Genomic DNA, 17,179 nt, shown 5'->3' with positions numbered 1-17,179 from the left:
AAAAGCTCCATTATAGAGCATGAGGTCAGTTTTCCGTTCTAACATTAAAACAGTGAAAATAATGGGGCATGATTTAAACACGCAGAGCCACGGGGAGAGAGGCGATATAATGTGTTCGGGAATTTGGAGCGAGCGCAATTTCACGGTCCTAACTTCTCATGGCAAATGCAGCTTAAGTGCTATCCAAGAGTGTGTGTCTAATATACATGGTGATGAGTTGCTAAGGGGTTACAAGGGTGCTGCACAGCCAAGTCGTTCCTTCAAATAAACTTCATTGGGTTCAGAGGGGCTGGATCTGCTGAGGGGAAATCATTTGAATGTGACAGAAGATGAGATTTGGCAAATGGCACATTAGGCTCCTGAACATGGCTGCAGGATTAATATATTTACTATTTACTGTATAGGGAAACTGCCATTTGTGTTGTTTGTGCATGTGTGTATGTGGGCAAGACAAAGCCTATTATCCCTGAATGCATCAGATAATATTTAGGTCATCGTTATAGCTCAAACAGCTGTTGGCTTAGATTGTAACCTGAGATTATGAAGTGTCACAGAGAGGGCTTGGTCAGCAGTTCCCCTACTGTCGTCGTCCTCCTCCTCCTCCTCCTCCTCCTCCTCCTCCTCCTCCACCATGCTCCCAATCCCTCACAGAAATTCAGCAGGGGCACCATCCACTGATAGGCCGTTATGTCATGCTGTGACAGGCTGGGGTTTGGGAAGGATGACCTGATTCTACATCAGCACTAAACTGAGCGTCTCTGACAAACCTATGAACTTTAAGGGGGAAATTCCTCAGCTGGTGCCCTCTGCTGGTCGGTGCTGATATTACACTGAAGGTTTAATGGCTAAAACAGACCTTATTGTTTACTAGCAATGAAGAGATTTTCACTAACTGGATGAAAATCATAATGCAAAGAATCAAATTGCATGTACTTTTTCTTTTATGCAGTCTCCACTCAGGTGAATTACAGCTGCCAACTGTATTTATTATTACATTACATAATTTTCATAGCTATTACTTTTTGAATTTGTCCCTCAATAATCACTAAGGATATGATGATTAATCTCACTACTGCACTTAAATAGGTAAATCTTAAATATGTAAATTGAATTTCCCTTAAATGTTTCCTTTGTTGCAGATTTAAGTGTTCCTCATCGAGCTTAAGGTATGAGAATAGCCTTATTCTGAAATGATACTGAGATGCAATCAAGTGTAAAGTAGGCCCTTCTTAATGAATTCCACTCTGAAAAGCTGAAAACTATGAATAAATGATATCACACAATTAAATCAGCACCAGAATTATCTCTAAAAAAGCATGAACTGAAAATGAACTGATGAAAGTGGCAGCACCCTCGCTGCTAAAATGTGAGGAAAACCTGCCAGAGAGTAGCTCTCCTACACACACACACACACACACACACACACACACACACAAATATGAGTTTGTCATGACACCTGCTAAAACATTTCCAACAGCAGTACTACCAAAAATAGATTCGTTTTACACAGCATCCTGTTTGAAGGATACCACCCCTGGAATCTAAGTGTACCAGCGAACAGCTGGCCTTTTGTAAAAATGTCACTTTATCCCTGTTGCTTTATCAGAATGACCACGAGCAAATCCAGAAAGGTCCTGACCTGACCGGCTGTGGTGGAAGTTTTTCACAGAACTGACCAGCCTCAGCTAGCTGAAGCCAGTTTAAAAGTCCCCGAGGAGCTCATGGCCAACAGCTGGTGGCGTGTGTAATAAAGTCCCTTTAAATGAGACTGACTTGATGCCGAGGTTAATGTGCCTCAAACCACAGCATGTTCATACGTTTTTATAGCGTCGGAAGGAAGTTAAAAGCGGCTGACATGAGAGGGAGGGGTGATTGAAATGTCTGTGGCCCACGGTAGAAGAAGAAGAAGATGCATCACACAGTACTTACACATTGAGTTCCGCTTTTTAAGGGATTATGCACGGTCAGGGTCCCAGGAGAAGCAGGCTGGTTGTCGCCATTTTGACAATGAATAGGCCACGGTTGGAGGACTTCCTGGAGGTCTGTGGTGTTGATTATGTTAAAAATGTAATAGTGATAGGTTTTCTGAAATTGCACACTTATCGATCGTCCTTAGGCAGACTAGGAACCCCTTAAATCCGACACTGTTATTGATAATCCTGTGTGGGCAACAGCAGAAGTGTTATTCAGCCTCTTTTTAACAGACATGAGACAATCCATAATCCATACAATACATTTAAAGACATGATTCAAATATAATCATTTTAAAGCTTTTTCCAGGAGCTTACCTTTGCTGTATTATCTTCTAACATCAGACTTATGATTACTGAATGAAACACTTTAACCTAACATTAATTTTGATCCAATTTACCACCTCTACTTTAAACCCCTACAGCTGGAGACTCCTGAGCTGCATATAATACTTTTTTTTTTCTTCAGCAGCGCCTCACTCTCATTCTGTTCTTCCACTCAGTCTAATAGGGCATGGCAGATGATGAGAGGTCCGCCACACTGAGAGAACCATATACAACCATGGAGAGCGGAGGAGATTGTGTCCGCTTTAATGGGGAGTTCCAGCTTGCTGACAGAGGTTCGCACCACCTTAAGCCTGCACTGGCTGCTTTATTGGGCTAACATAAGCTGACAGAACACCTGGTTGCAGATGCTTGTGTAAAGATGGATTACATGCGCTAACACCTGGTGCATGTGCGCATGTTTTGTGTGCGTGCTGAAGAGAAAACAGCAGACAGCTCTTGGAGATATGCTTCAGTTTCATTTCAAAACACCACCTGAGCCCTAATCCCTCAGCGCAGGGCACTGATTCACCATGGGATGCTCAAATGCTCCAGGTGAGCTACAGGACCTGATCCATTAGAGAAGACTACATTGAACTTTATCAGAGTGCAAACTTTGTCACTCAACTTCACAAGTTTCAAGGTGGAAACCTTTTTTTACCCATTCATTCACATAAAAACAAATTTTTCAAGATAGTCAATATCTTTATTTACTATGACAACCACACCTAATACCTAAGTCCACTTAATGACTAAAGATTTTTTTTACAATTTGAGCAATTAACTCAAAAAAACAGAACTGTGAAAAACAAAAAATAAAGCTCTTTTAAACTTAAATTAACACAGGAAGTCATTACTTCTTGGCAAGAAATTTCTTTGTCTCTTTCCTGGAAACCTGAACATTAGTGTTGCAGCAGACGACTTTAGTGTAAGGGGCTAGGTGATTAAGGAAAAGGGTGATGTGTGAATCGATATGCTTCATTTCTAGGGAAATGCTAGCGTGGGTTGCTCACGCTGACTTCTGATATGCAATGAGGCATAAAAAAAAGCACAATCTGATGTGACCGTTAAACCGTCAGCATGGCTGACATCTTTGTGTGGAATGTGGAAACCAATGTGTGGCTGTTGTTTTACTTTCATCTCACAGGTGAGCGCCTCACTTGGATCTCATTCTCTGAGATGCCTTGTAATTATTAATGAGGCACATGCTAATGCTAACACATAGCATACTGCAACTGTGTTTCAGAGAACAGTTGGTTCTCCTCTCTGATCAATCAAAATAAGTAAAAAAAACCAACACCGGAGGTAAAAGGTTTTGTGGGTTGCTGCTATGGCCCAGATGGTATTATAGCTTCTTCATTCTGTTCTGACACAAGCAACATGCAATAAGTAGCTAATTTGGGGAATGGCAGCCATCATTACACAGGAACAGGGCATCTATCTGCATCATCTATAACATCAACAATGTGCCTTTTCTTCTTTGGGGTGGATACATTTAGAAAATTTAATTAAGAGCCCAAAAAACACGACATCACTGATTCAGGCGCACATTTCTCTTCTTAACACGGGGACATAATCACGTGGAATGCTTGTCAAAGCTGCTGCTAACCTCAGCACTTCTGATTGGTCAATGCTGCTGTGTAACTGGTTCGTTTTACCGTCTTCGTGTTGTGGCCTCTGTGACGTACTTGTGTCACACTGAGGTTAACTTGGTTAGTGTTGAACTGGTGTCCACCCTCAAGATTTGCTGATTGATTTTTCTTTTTTTTTTGGTCTGTGTATAGATCATAGGTAGAAGGCTGGAGCCGACCCATCACCGTCAGGTGATAGGTTGGTTAGTTGGCCCGGGTTGATAGGTTGCTGTGATTGGCTGGTTGTGGTGAGACTTTCCCCAACAGACTCAGATCTGAGATCAGTTTATCTCCTAAAAATTAACCCCTGAAACAGAACACTTTTAGTAGACCGCCCGCTTGTTTATATCACTGTACAACTGCTAAACAATCCCTCTGACAGAGAGGACCAGAAAGTGCAGGACTGACAGTGCAGCACCAGCGCAGCAGAGGTATAAAGAGCGGCACTTCTACAAGAGCTTGATTAACATGGAATGTCTGTTGCTGACGAACTTCTCGAACATGTATAACATGAAAGGCTAACATAAATTACTCTGATTGCTTAGACAAGATCTGTGCCTGTTGGGGAACCGTCTTCATCCTATGTGTTCCATTGGGAAGGCCAGCTGGTGGAATTAGCGTAGCCGTTGTAGCCTGCCGCCTGGCTCACTTGCGAGGCTGGTGGATGTGCTGGTTGATATGTTGGACAGGGGGCAGCTTGGGGACACAAGGCTGAGGCTTCTGATGGGCCACTTGAGCAGCTGCCGGGGTGAAGTCCTTATCACCCTAAATAGAAACACAATAATGCTGAAAAAAATTCCAGTGATGCTGAACTTTAGAGCAGTGGAGGCACACATGAAGATAAAAGCATTCACAGGCTGCATTCTGAGAGGATGTTTCTTTCATGATGATCAACAAGAAATCCTCAAACATCACACAGAACTACTTCAGCTTTTAAAACACACACCATCACTCACACAAAGCTGGTGTTTACTTCATATTTGACTCACAGCAAACAAGTTCTTAAGGTTACTGATAGCAACACATCATTACTTAACACCGAGTGAGAACACTACTGTAAATAGTTGTTTTGCAGTTTTGTTTCCACGCCTGCATCGCTGCACTTTATGGCTCATTTTAAATCCTTCCACTCTGATAATCATAATAACAACAATGAGGAAATCCCCAAAGTGCATGAAGGGTACAGTATGGAGCAGTCATCTGCGCCTGCTCATCTGCTCTGCAACAGCAATCTATAATTCCTAGAAAAATGCCTGCAAACAGCCTCTAAATCGGATCAAAGCAGGAGTTTCATCATTCATGGAATTTTAATCAGAGGCTTGCTACAAACATAACTGGATTCCTTCCTTCTTACTTTCTGTCTTTACCTGCCAGCTTTCACTTTGTTTGGTTTACTGTTTCTTACTCCTTTAGACATTCTCACCTAACTTTTTCGTGCTTTTTCTTGCCACCCTTTTTTGAGTCTTGCTGGATTTTTCACAGGTAAAGTAAGCACACACACACACACACGTTTTTACATACACGGTGGAGGGTGTGCTTACAGACACTATGCAAAGCACGTCACACTCTTCGTATACTGAGTGGATTCCTGAACATCATAATTTTTATATTTGATTTCAGTGTTTAATGAAGTTTTGCTGATGCCAGATGTTGCCATATGTGGCCCCCTGATATTTTCATTTTTCCAGATGTCTCCAAGGATGAAGTTATATAACCTCTTTAATCAACACTTTACAAACACACACACAGCCTCTTGCTGAACTTTACTCGCCCATCCTCGCTTGACCCTAATCCCCTGTGTGTGTTGTATATGCGGCTTTTGTAGGTGGGAACCAAACACGTACAGTGAGCATAGGGATGTGTGTGTTTTTATTTACTTAAAGCCAATTTCACATCTACCTGGAATGAATGTGGATGGAACTGACCTCCAGTTGCCCTTCCTCTCTCACTCCAGAAGCTAAAAGGCCTGACTATCTCTGTCTTACTGTGCTATACGAGGATATAGAACCAATTAACAGCATTACAGCGATACACTGAGAAAACAAGCCAGGCTGATTAATGTGTTCCCTGCAAGCTTTTTTATTTTTTACTATTATTATGTTTTAGCCATATGACTGACAACATTGACACAATTTCATCAGGATGAAGTTTCATCCAAAAATACTCACATTTCAAAAACCAGGATGCACTTTCTAACATGTATTTTATTTTGTATGATGTCCTGTCAAAGTCCTGCTTTGTTGAATTATCACCTCTTATATATGAATCTGACCAGAAGATCCAGTAAACCCAGTTGTAGAATGAAAGCATGTAGCTATGTTAAAAAAAATCCCAGGCCACACACACACACACACACTGAAGTGTTTCACTTAGCTCCTAAAAGGCTTTTTTGAGGCTTTGTGTACTGCCAGCCGCTGGGTTTGATGGCAGTGATAGGGGGCGAAGGGAAAGGCTAGAAGAGGATTGGTGGATAAATGGGATGGCTGCCACCTTCTGATATCACTGCAATCTTCCGCAAACAATCTGGCTGGTCTGACGCGTGCGCACACACACACACACAGAGTTAAAGGAGTCAAGGACATTTTTTTTAACACACACAGACATTACAGCCAAAAAGGACTAAACAAAAACAGCTATTCACAGACTTTGACCCACTTTTCACATTAACAGGCTGTAAAAGCCTCAACACACACACACAGGGTCAATGCACTTACAGAAACACATGCACAACAAAAACTAATCCAGCATTTTGTTCTCAAAGACTGGATTGATAATTTTCTGATGTTTTACAATGACAAATTTACAGAACCCATTTACATAACAGATAAATAATCCCAACCCGTTTTTCTTAATTTGACTTTTAAAACCTGCTGCTTTTTCTCCAATCTCTGTCTAGTTGCTTTATTAGCACTGAGTTATCGCTCCTGTCCCAGATATAAACCACCTTGTTATGCCTATCTGAACACCATTGGCGGTCTGTGCATGTGTATGAGTGAATGTTCATGCCTTACCTTTGTAATCACTCCAGACACGACCACAGGGGCCTTTGGTGGACTAAAAAAAGAGAAAGAGAAAAATCATAAATGCAATCACATGAGAGAGAGAGAGAGAGTGTGTGTGTGTGTGTGTGTGTGTGTGTGTGTGTGTGTGTGTGTGTGTGTGCAGTGCGGAGGTCAATGGTACATCTCACAGTTACACAAGTTTACCCACCTTGCTACATCAAATCCCCCAAAACCGACACTGTGCCAAAATACGGACGTCCCAAGTTATCAAAACACATAACACCCACAGTCTCTCTCTTACTAGCAGCAGCAGCAGCAGCACACATACACATACACACACACACAGCGGATGGACCTGCCAGCAGCTTAAATAGCTCCCATTCATTCTGGCCAACAGTGGGGCTCACAGCTTCAGGATGAAAGCATGAAGAGAGAGGGAGAGGTAGGTGGGTGAGAAATTATCAGGAAAAAAGGATGGTTGAAGAGAGGGATGAAGATAATGATGATGAGAAAGGTAAAGGTTTATGAAGAAGGAGAAGAAAGAAGTGCGGACATGCGGGGAAAAGAAGGGAGACGAGGGGTAAAGGCAGGTCAGGGTGGATAGAGAAGGGTGAGGTGGAGGGGAGGGGAGAATGAGCTGTGGGAGCCAAATACCTCTATAATAACAGACTGTTAGAGGAGAGTAAAAGAGGATGAAGGAGAGAGGCAGGCAAGTTAAGGGACGGAGGCAGAGAAAAAGATGAGGAGGTGGAATGCGGAACCTAAGGCGAGTGTCGACCTTGACATGACAAACGAGTGCCGTCTAATTTTACGGCACCGTCACCCCCGGCAAAGTGTACAGTTGTGTTAGCCACCTTCAAAACTCCACTCAAAGACATTAGCTATAGAAGCAGGCGTATCCAACTTAAAGCTCACCTCATTAACAACCTAAATATTTGAGTTGAAAAGATGGGAAGTTTCTCACACACTGCAATCTCAGAAACAGAACACCTAGGATTTCATAACATATGAAACATCTGCTGTACTCGCTTTTGAATATTTTACTGTCCGTGTTCATCTTTTTAATTATGTTCATTAACCGTTATGAATTTTCAACACATCTGTCGAACCAGCAGTCAAAATCTTGACACTGAGCCGCCGCTACTCATCTTAATGAGAATATTTACACCGTGCTATTAAATGAATGCTCGGATATGTTGAATTTCACAGATTATACCTCACTAGACACTATGTCAAAATGTGGGGTTGAGAAGTTCTCTATTAGCAGCTCAATTAGCAAAAATAAGGCGTATTAGCACCGCAAGTGTTCCTCATTTAAATGAATGCTGCTAGTCGTAAACCTTTAAAGGAGCGATACAAATATTTAAAGGTCATACCAGGAAAACAAATGTTCATCCTCACGATTCATTATGCATAAATCTAAACCTAATATGATGTGAAGGCATCAGAAAAAGAAAGATACACCACCGCACACACAACACTTAATGTGTAGAGACCAAAGTTTCATTATTTTTATTTCTGCAATAACGTTGCAAGTTGTCTATGGGGACTGACTCACTTTTGAAACCAGCCTCGAGTGACCACTTAAGGAACTGCAGATTGTGGCACATTAATCAGCGCTTGACAGCGTTACATCCACAGAGCTGGGAACCTTATGCTGTATGGTCATTTGAACGATGAGTGAACTATGCAAGGATACGACCTAAAAATGTATACTCGAGTTTTACACAATGCCACAGACATATTACATGTATGTACAGTAGCTGTTTTAGTTTGAATTGAAACTCCCATCAGGTGCAACACAGCACGATTGGGGTGGCTAGGGTTGCTTGGCTAGATATGTATTCACATACTGAGACAGCGTGGGCTGCTATGTGCCACATGCTGGGTCCTCACATGTCTGTATTCTATTGACTGCCCATCTCCATTGTGCATCTCCATCTGCGGATAAACCCTGAAATATTGAAAGCAGACTACAAGGGAGAAAAGGTATATTCTCTGAAACGATAAGAATAATGGAAAAAGTAAGTGCATGCATGTGAAGCATGTTAGCATCGAGCTTTGCCGACACAGACTGGGCATTAAGGTCAGAGACAGAAGGAATTGTCAAGACAGTGTGAGGGGTTTATGCCTGTCAGGCAGGCGCGTATTAGACTCCTCCAGAAGTGTAAAAATAGTCTTGTGTCTGTCAGAGAGTAAAATGAGAATGGAAGCTTTTTCCCTGACTGGCAGAATACTCTATATACCCCAGGTGCAACATTAATGACAGGTTTGATCAACAAACACTCAGCTTAAGACCTTTTAATCATGGATTAGCAAAAAAACACCACTATTAGCAGATTATGCTACTGACACCTCTTCTTCATGTGTTCTATCTGTGCAGGGAAAAGAAGAGAGATACAGAGAAAAAAGGCAAACAGAGAAACACTGTGTAGTTTTGTGAGGCTGTGTTTAGAGGCAGAAGCAGTCTGCAGGGGGCAGTAGAGAGCCGCATGAAATTGTGGTGAGGATTCACTTTGTGCCAGGAGAGGGGAAGAGATACAGAAAGGAGGAGGAGGAGGAGGAGAAAGAGATACAGAAAGCAAATTTTAACTAACAAGTCAAATGGCAAAATGTGAATTAATCTATTTTGTGTGGCGTTTCCCTGTTTCTCTGTCTTTGGCTTTATAGCTCCCCACCCATCTCTCTCTCTCTCTCTCTCTCTCTCTCTCTCTCTTTGTACTTCAACAGAGCAGGAAGTTTGTTGCCGTGGGCGAGGTGGTGGTGGTTGCTATAGAAACTGATGCCTGTTGCCTGTTTTTCCTCCTCCTCCCCCTTTCTCGCTCTCTCTCTCCTCTCAACTTTTCACCATGAGCTGTCAGCTTAGTGCACATTTCACCATGTTTCCTACGTAAGGTGTATGTGTGCAGGCGATTTATTCAAGCCAACACACACACACAGCCCTATCTGCTCTTTTTCTCTGAATCATATGCACCATTTCTCTCACAAAAATATGCAGAAATAGTACAAGACCCTTTTTGCATGTAGTTTAGGCAACATGAGTGCACAGTTCATAAAGTGTGTATTCACTTTGATGAACTGTAGAGCCGTCATAAATCCATGTTTGTCTGTTTCCATCCTTGGTGCCTCATCTTTCTGCTCTGCAGATGCACTCATGATTTGGAAAGCAGATTCACCTAACAGTTAGTGGGCATAAGCCTCTGCTGGGTCACCAGTTTGCTCTGGCTTAAGCCTCACTTCTTACCTGTATCTCACTCTTTGCCACCCTCTCCATCACTATCTTCCTACCGCCATGGCACCCCTTGCTTCCCATACCATTATAATCCTCTCCTCCCTCTTCTCTTCTCATAATCCCAAACACCTATCTCGCTCCCTTTTTTTTTTTTTTGCCCCATCTGTCCATCTCGGCTAGATTGGCTACGGCAGGTGTTCCCCTGACTACAACGCTTCACTGGCTGCTACTAATGTGAAATTTACCCAGTAGCCACCTGCTAGACGTCCATCAGCGTGACACAGAGAGGGACAGACAGAGCCTGTGTGAGTGAGAGACTTTCACTGACTGTATTTACTGATGGAGAGCTCAGCCTCTCTTTTTCACTGTGCTGACAGGTCATTTTTAGTTAGAGATAAACATTTCACAGGGGGTGGGGGTGAACCTGCATTTACACAGCAGAGCTAAGAGGAGTTTATCAAGCAGAAGGCAGATTCAAAGTGGGTCTTCTCTGTGATTAAGATCCACTATTTGTCTAATTTATTTACACAGCACAGCTAACCATTACTCTTCCTGGCCCGCTACCTGTAATATATATGGAAGAAAGAAAGGGACATAAATATTATAGGAACTATTAAACTCTGGGTGACCCTCGTGAGCCGGTGTACACATAATGGAAAAGAGTCGCAGGTATTTCTACCTGTACTGCTTAAAACAGTTCTTTGAAATGTTGCAATAACGAGAGGAGTAACTGGTGCAAAATGATGAAGAATAATAATAATAATGAAGAATTGATAGGTCGCTAATTAGTGGATTAGCCCAACAGTCCTTTCTAAATGACTGTTATTGGTCTTCACTCTTGTTGATGCAAGTACAGCTTGTCAGTATTACATGTGTGAAAGTGAAACTCCAGCTATTGTCTGGACCTGCTTTTCTGGACTTCGTCCCTTTTCATGATGCGTCCTGGCCGTTTTTGTTTTTATGACACATCTGAACCTAATCCAGAATCTGAATCACTAGGGCGTTCTTTATTCCTTACTCCACTGGCTTCAAAAGCGATCACAGGCACAAGTCAGATTTAGTAACCTGAGCTGGCATGATGACCAATTTTAATATATTCTCTGATATACAGCAGCTCCTTCTGCTCAGTATGAAGCCTCTATATCTTTTTTATTAAATGCAAGCTATGCAGGTGTGTACTTCGTTTTCACTTTGCCAAATGTTTCATATGATATAGTGTGCTCATATCATTTTAAAAAGTTAAGAGTACAACAGCATATCCTCTGATCACATTTGTAGATTAAGGAAGTACATATTCAGAAAGACGTGAATGGCAGGCACACCCTAATCTGCGCCTTTCGCAAGCAGTCTTCAGCCTTAAAGAGTAAAACTGAGTCTGTGGTTTTTGTACTTCCGTTATCTTCTCGACCCCACTTTTTCCTTTAATATTCTGTCTATTACTACCACTCATCATGGTACAAAGGACAGGCGAACAAAAGGAACAAAAGGGAATGATTTATTGCGACTGACAGGTTGGGTACAATTCTTACTCTGGATTAAGGGAAACTGCTCAAACAGCGAGCATGCCGGACGAAGAACATGCAATGTATAATTTAGTTTGTGTGTAGGGTTGTGTGTGTATAAAATACACACAGAAAATGTCCTGACAGTTGGCAATGCTCTTGAACCCTGCTCACTGCTGCGTACTGCTTGTCACTTCCCATTTATCACCTCTCATTAACACACACACACACACACACACAGACTGACTGATATCTGGTGTGAATGTGCCACCTGTATTGATATGCACGTAGCTGACGGGTCCTCATGAATATTGAGCAGACATATGTGGGCGTAGAAGCGTACACACGCATAATTATATTTAAAACAAGGCAACAACTTGCACTGCCATATTGCAAAATGGACCGACCTTAGCATAAACAATGCATTCAAGCAACAAAAGCCGAACATGCTAATGTGGAAACGGAACAATTATTGTTGCTCGGAAATGGAGCCGGCGTGATGTAAAACATGCAAAACCAAGGCTGCTTATTGAAAACAATAGTGACTGCTCAACAGTCTGTTCAAGTTAATGCTGTAATTATACAGTAATTATGTTGTTTACTGAATTAGTTGGCAACAGTACACAAAAAAGTCCTCTGCAAAACTGCCTGCTGTATAGACTTATAGGAAAGAGAAAGCCATAAAAGTGCTGACTTGGCATTTTGCAGGGTGTGTGTTTGTGATTACAGACTTACAAATCACCACAGCTGTACTCTGCACAGATGGATTCTCAGTGTCAGTGTGTTTATGTCCTATAAAAAGAATATATAACAAGCACCCCCCATCTCTTACAACCCTCAAACACTGGAACACCCAGTGTTACACATTTCTCTTTATGCAGAATTTGCTATCATTTGGTGACTCAGTTCATTTTCTTTCTTGTTGTTATGCATATGTTGGCTTTGTGATAGTTATGTGTTCTTGTAATCATTAAGCTTCTACATGCTGGCATTTACATCTCTGTGTTGCTGTTTAGAGAGTTTTTGAAACTGTATAATTTGAACTGTAGGCTTGTCAACAGGCCCTTCCATGAAAATGCACATGTATGTGTGTGTGTTACCTTCTGCTGACGTACTCCTCGTTGTCTTCGTCCTGTAGGGGCTCTGGGACTGCTGCAGCCTGGTGCTTCTGCACTATCCTCATGCCGCCTGCCTTTACTGAAACACACAGAGATCAGCTCAATCGATGAGATTTATCTTATTTTATTTTTTAACCCCTGCATGCTTCTTATTTTCATGGCAATAAACACGATTCTGACCTGACAAACTGCCAAATGATTAGAAAACACTTCTATCTTCACTGTCATGCTGCTTATGTGGGACATTTCTATAAATAATTATCTAATGGATTTATTAACTTTGCACACATCATGCACCGTAGGTTGTCTGTCCCTCAAGTAAGGGACCAAGGATACAATGACAGCATAGGAGCTCTTGGCAGCTGCAGGACAGCTGTTTGACAGCCAGCCATGACCTCTGACTTCACTGCATTTCTCATACAGACATGTCAGAGCTTCTTAAAGCTCACTTTAGCGTACTTGCATGGTTGTTAAAGACTGTGTATGTGCTGTGGGGCCTCTCACTGATCACACGTTGGGTGCGAGGTGCATTTGTTATCTGACCGTGCTATCAGTGCTGCAGCTGCTGTGGCCCACTGCCCTGTCACGCTGCTCATGTCCACGTACACCTTATCTGCTTTTTTTTCCTTCAGCCTACATCCACTGTGACCTCCACGTCATCCTGCAGCTATTTACTACAGTTAACACTGTAACTGAACAGGACCTTTACAGTGTTTACAGATCTCTACCATGTCACAAGATCTTATGAGGCTGCAAGATCTCACGGTCAATCAGGAAGTAACGAAATCTGCGAGTAAAATGGCAGATTACACTACACGGATGGCGTTACTGCTGCTGACATGTGCCAGTTCAACCATTACATAAGCATCAATCATCGTCGTATGATTTGAATTGATCCTGCATGAACAAAGGCCTTCGCTTTTAGAGGAAGCTTTCAAAAACAACACACCAGCACGAAGGAGGCTTTACCTGCAGGGAGATGTCCGCCTTTGGTTTCCACTTTCTCCTTCGGCGGAGACGACATGGCTGCTCTGATGTGGAGTCTGCTGCCAGAAGGACCCGGAGCGCCTAACAAACTAAAAATCCTGCTTTATCCTGCCTCAAACTGGGCTCTACACTTCAGTCTAGATCGCTCTAGATCGTCAACGTGGCTTTTTCCTGAGTATTGTTTGGGAACGATGCGTGATGACGTCTACTGGGAGCGTAACGAAGCGCGATGACGTCGGTCGTACAGCTTTTCTGTTGCAATCACGAATGCTTTGTTACTTCTAACATAAACAATGTAATTACCCTAGTTATTAAAAAACAGATATATGAATGATATAACGCATAATTATATATTTAAAATAAATTGGTATCCATAGCAACAACACCTCAGGTCACAGTGATGTCTTCAAATGAAGTAGCCATATTAAAGTCGACTGTGGTGCCAAAGTAAAGCAGCAGGAGACTAGGAGCAAAAAAGGTGTGTGTGTGTGTGTGTGTGTGTGTGTGTGTGTGTGAGACAGCCATGACATGTGTTACTTTCTGTTTTCACACCACAGGCACTGGTGCTCATTAACTGACTGACATGACAGTGTGAGCACTGATAGTGTTAAAACTCACCAAGAGAGAAGCTGTGTGTGGTGGAATATAAAGTTAAGATGGAATGTTTTCAATTTAAAGAGTAATTCTAATTATGCTTATTGTTATGTGTGGTGCGATAATTGTGTGTGTGTGTGTGTGTGTGTGTGTGTGTGTGTGTGTGTGTGAGTGGTCACTGTAATGCATGCCAGCCAATTGTCAACTCTGTAATAGCATAATTGCTGTGTTAAGTGGCAGCTGCGTTCTTCACTCCAGTGATGTACACTAACATTTCATACACATGCTAATTTGAATTATTCATGAGAATACACACACACACGTGCACAGAAACTGGGTTTTGTTTCGGGGTCCTGTTGTTACAGTGCATGCTGTACACAGACATTGCTGATGAGCTGTGGGTTTTTGTGGGGTGGTCAGCATCACATTGTCCTCAAAGTGAAGGAATCTGTTGCCAGGACATGGCTCCCTGAGGAGGGTGTTGACAGCCAATCAGAAATCTGGGGAGTTCACTGGCAGGTCAGGATGCAGTCTGCTGAATTGTGATGTGAAATTAAAATATTGGGACTTATTTAACACAACATGTTGTCCTCATTAACAGTTGCAGCCTAGAGCAGATTTTCTATTAATTTTAATGTCTGACTGACTGAATTTTTGTCCTTCATACACACATATATGTATACTGCACACCAATTAGGTCTGCCTGAATAGCCTAAGTAAGCCTAGTGTTTCATTTAATAATTAATTAAATGAATGAAAATTATTCATTTTAAACTTAGATACTTTATTAAAGTTTTTATAACACAAGTTTCATGCACCAAATGAAGGTACTTGAGTTCTACATATAAACTCTGATTCTTCAAAAAATGGGAAACAGGGTAGAGAGACAATCCTGATTGAAGCACAAAGCTGCAGGCAGTACCACAGAGCACCAGCAGGGGAAACTAGAAGGCTTAATGCTCAGATTTATAAATGTGCATACAACTATAAATAATATTGGAATAGAAAGAAAGGTAAACTGTCTTTCACTGAACTGTTTTTGTGATGACGTGATATTAGTTAAAGCTGGCCCAAAGTGAAATTACATGGCTGATGTCTAGCTGATACTGCTTATACTGCAGCTCTTCGTGCAGCCCTGCCCTGTGTGTGTGTGTGTGTGTGTGTATACGAGCATGTGTGCACATATGTGGCCACTAGATGGAAGAATGCAGCTTCTCTACATCAGAGAAGTGTCTCCTGTTATGCATGTGGGAGTTGGCATCCTGCAGGATTCATCATCGCTGTCACTCCACCAAAGCTCTGTCTGTGATGTCCCAGAAAAACTGAAGAGTCACCGAAACAACCTGCACAACTCTGAAGCACTAGACAAATAGAGAGCTCCGCATCTAGATCATTTCACACTTTTGTGTCACTCTCCCTCTCCTCCTCCCCTCCACCCTTCTTTCTGTTCCTGGAGTATTTTTTCTTTTCTCCACGCACACAAGACTGAGAACCAGGATTCATTACTTAGGGTGAAAATACATGGCACACATTCAAACTGCCATAGGTGAAATCCTCTTCAGAAGTCAGTGATCTCAACACCTGCCCACGGAAGATATGACTGTGTGTGTGTGTGTGTTGCCTGGGCCTTTGAGAGGAGCACTCTCAGTGACGGCTTACAGAGAGACAGAATGAGGACGTCACAGGTGAGTGAATTTGTTCAAACTGACAGGTGTACACCCATACACACACACACACATTCTCTCTTACACACATGCAATCATGTCTCTAACATATATTCTCTCTTGCTCTGTCCTATGCACACACACACACACACACACACACACACTCCTCTGACGTAGCTCAGTGGAAGCCAGCTGGGTCCTCTGCAGCAGCCCTATCACACATGAATAACCAAGACTTCAGCTCTGCTCTGCAGCATTGGTTATTCAATACCTGACAGGGTGCCTTATGGGGTGTGTGTGTGTGTGTGTGTGTGTGAGAGAGAGAGAGAGAGAGAGAGAGAGAGAGAGCACCATCCCACGATGGTCATGTTTTATTGTAACATTTTTTCATTGAATAAATCCAGGGAGGAAAGTACCACGGCTCGGACTGCAGCCACTGCAGGTGAAAATGGTGAGCGCCATGTGAGTCAATATTTAACAAAAACAGGGTGAAAAGTCAGAAAAGAGAGGGTGCAATATGATTGATAAGCAATACTGTGATATCAAACTCATTTTGCTCCTGATAGCTTCTACAGCAAGGCAACTATACACAGACCTGTGAATAAAGCACCAACACAAACAGAACAAAGCAAAACCTCATCAATTATTTTTGTGTTTTCTTGCCAAATGTTTGTCCATCCATCAATACGGATATTCTGCAGCTAATCAGCACTTGTTCACCCCATGAAAGAATTCTTGACAAGGATCAAATTGAAACATTCTGCCACTTCCTGCAGGTGTAAATGAACCCATGTCAAACCCCTGCATTGAGCGCCTCGAGGTGGGGAGGCTCTCTGACATGTTTTTTTTATTTCTGCTGCGAAGCTGGTATGCAGCAGGATTTATGACAGCAAATGAAAAATGAGAGGCGCACACATACTACTTGATTCAAATAAGTGGGGATTTAGAAAAACTGCTTTTCAGTCATGTTTGTCTGCAAAAGCCTGGTTTATCTGCCTTCTCCCTGTCTGCGCTGTATTCAGCTGAGCCCCCCCTAAGAACACTTAGTTCTTCTCTTTATCACCTGCACAGCATTCGGTCACATGTATAAAACCTCCAAAACACAACATTTCAGCATTCTTACACTGTAATGAAGCATATAAAAGGTTATTTGTA

The 17,179-nt window shown here is 42.2% G+C and overlaps 1 protein-coding gene across 1 annotated transcript; it reads right to left on the bottom strand.

The window, feature by feature from the left end:
- Positions 1 to 3,993: 3,993 nt before the first annotated feature.
- Positions 3,994 to 13,979, bottom strand: dap (death-associated protein). Its single transcript, XM_028432986.1, has 4 exons — positions 13,749 to 13,979; positions 12,762 to 12,858; positions 6,937 to 6,979; positions 3,994 to 4,690 (listed from the first exon to the last, which is right to left on the bottom strand). The coding sequence occupies exons 1-4, from the start codon at positions 13,801 to 13,803 to the stop codon at positions 4,571 to 4,573; spliced, it is 315 nt and encodes a 104-aa protein (XP_028288787.1). The 5' UTR covers positions 13,804 to 13,979; the 3' UTR covers positions 3,994 to 4,570.
- Positions 13,980 to 17,179: the final 3,200 nt, after the last annotated feature.

The sequence above is a fragment of the Parambassis ranga genome, chromosome 20 (assembly GCF_900634625.1).
Source record: "Parambassis ranga chromosome 20, fParRan2.1, whole genome shotgun sequence".
Taxonomy (NCBI): Eukaryota; Metazoa; Chordata; class Actinopteri; family Ambassidae; genus Parambassis; species Parambassis ranga.
Note: the sequence above shows the minus strand (reverse complement) of the source record. Positions and strands in the feature narration are given on the sequence as shown.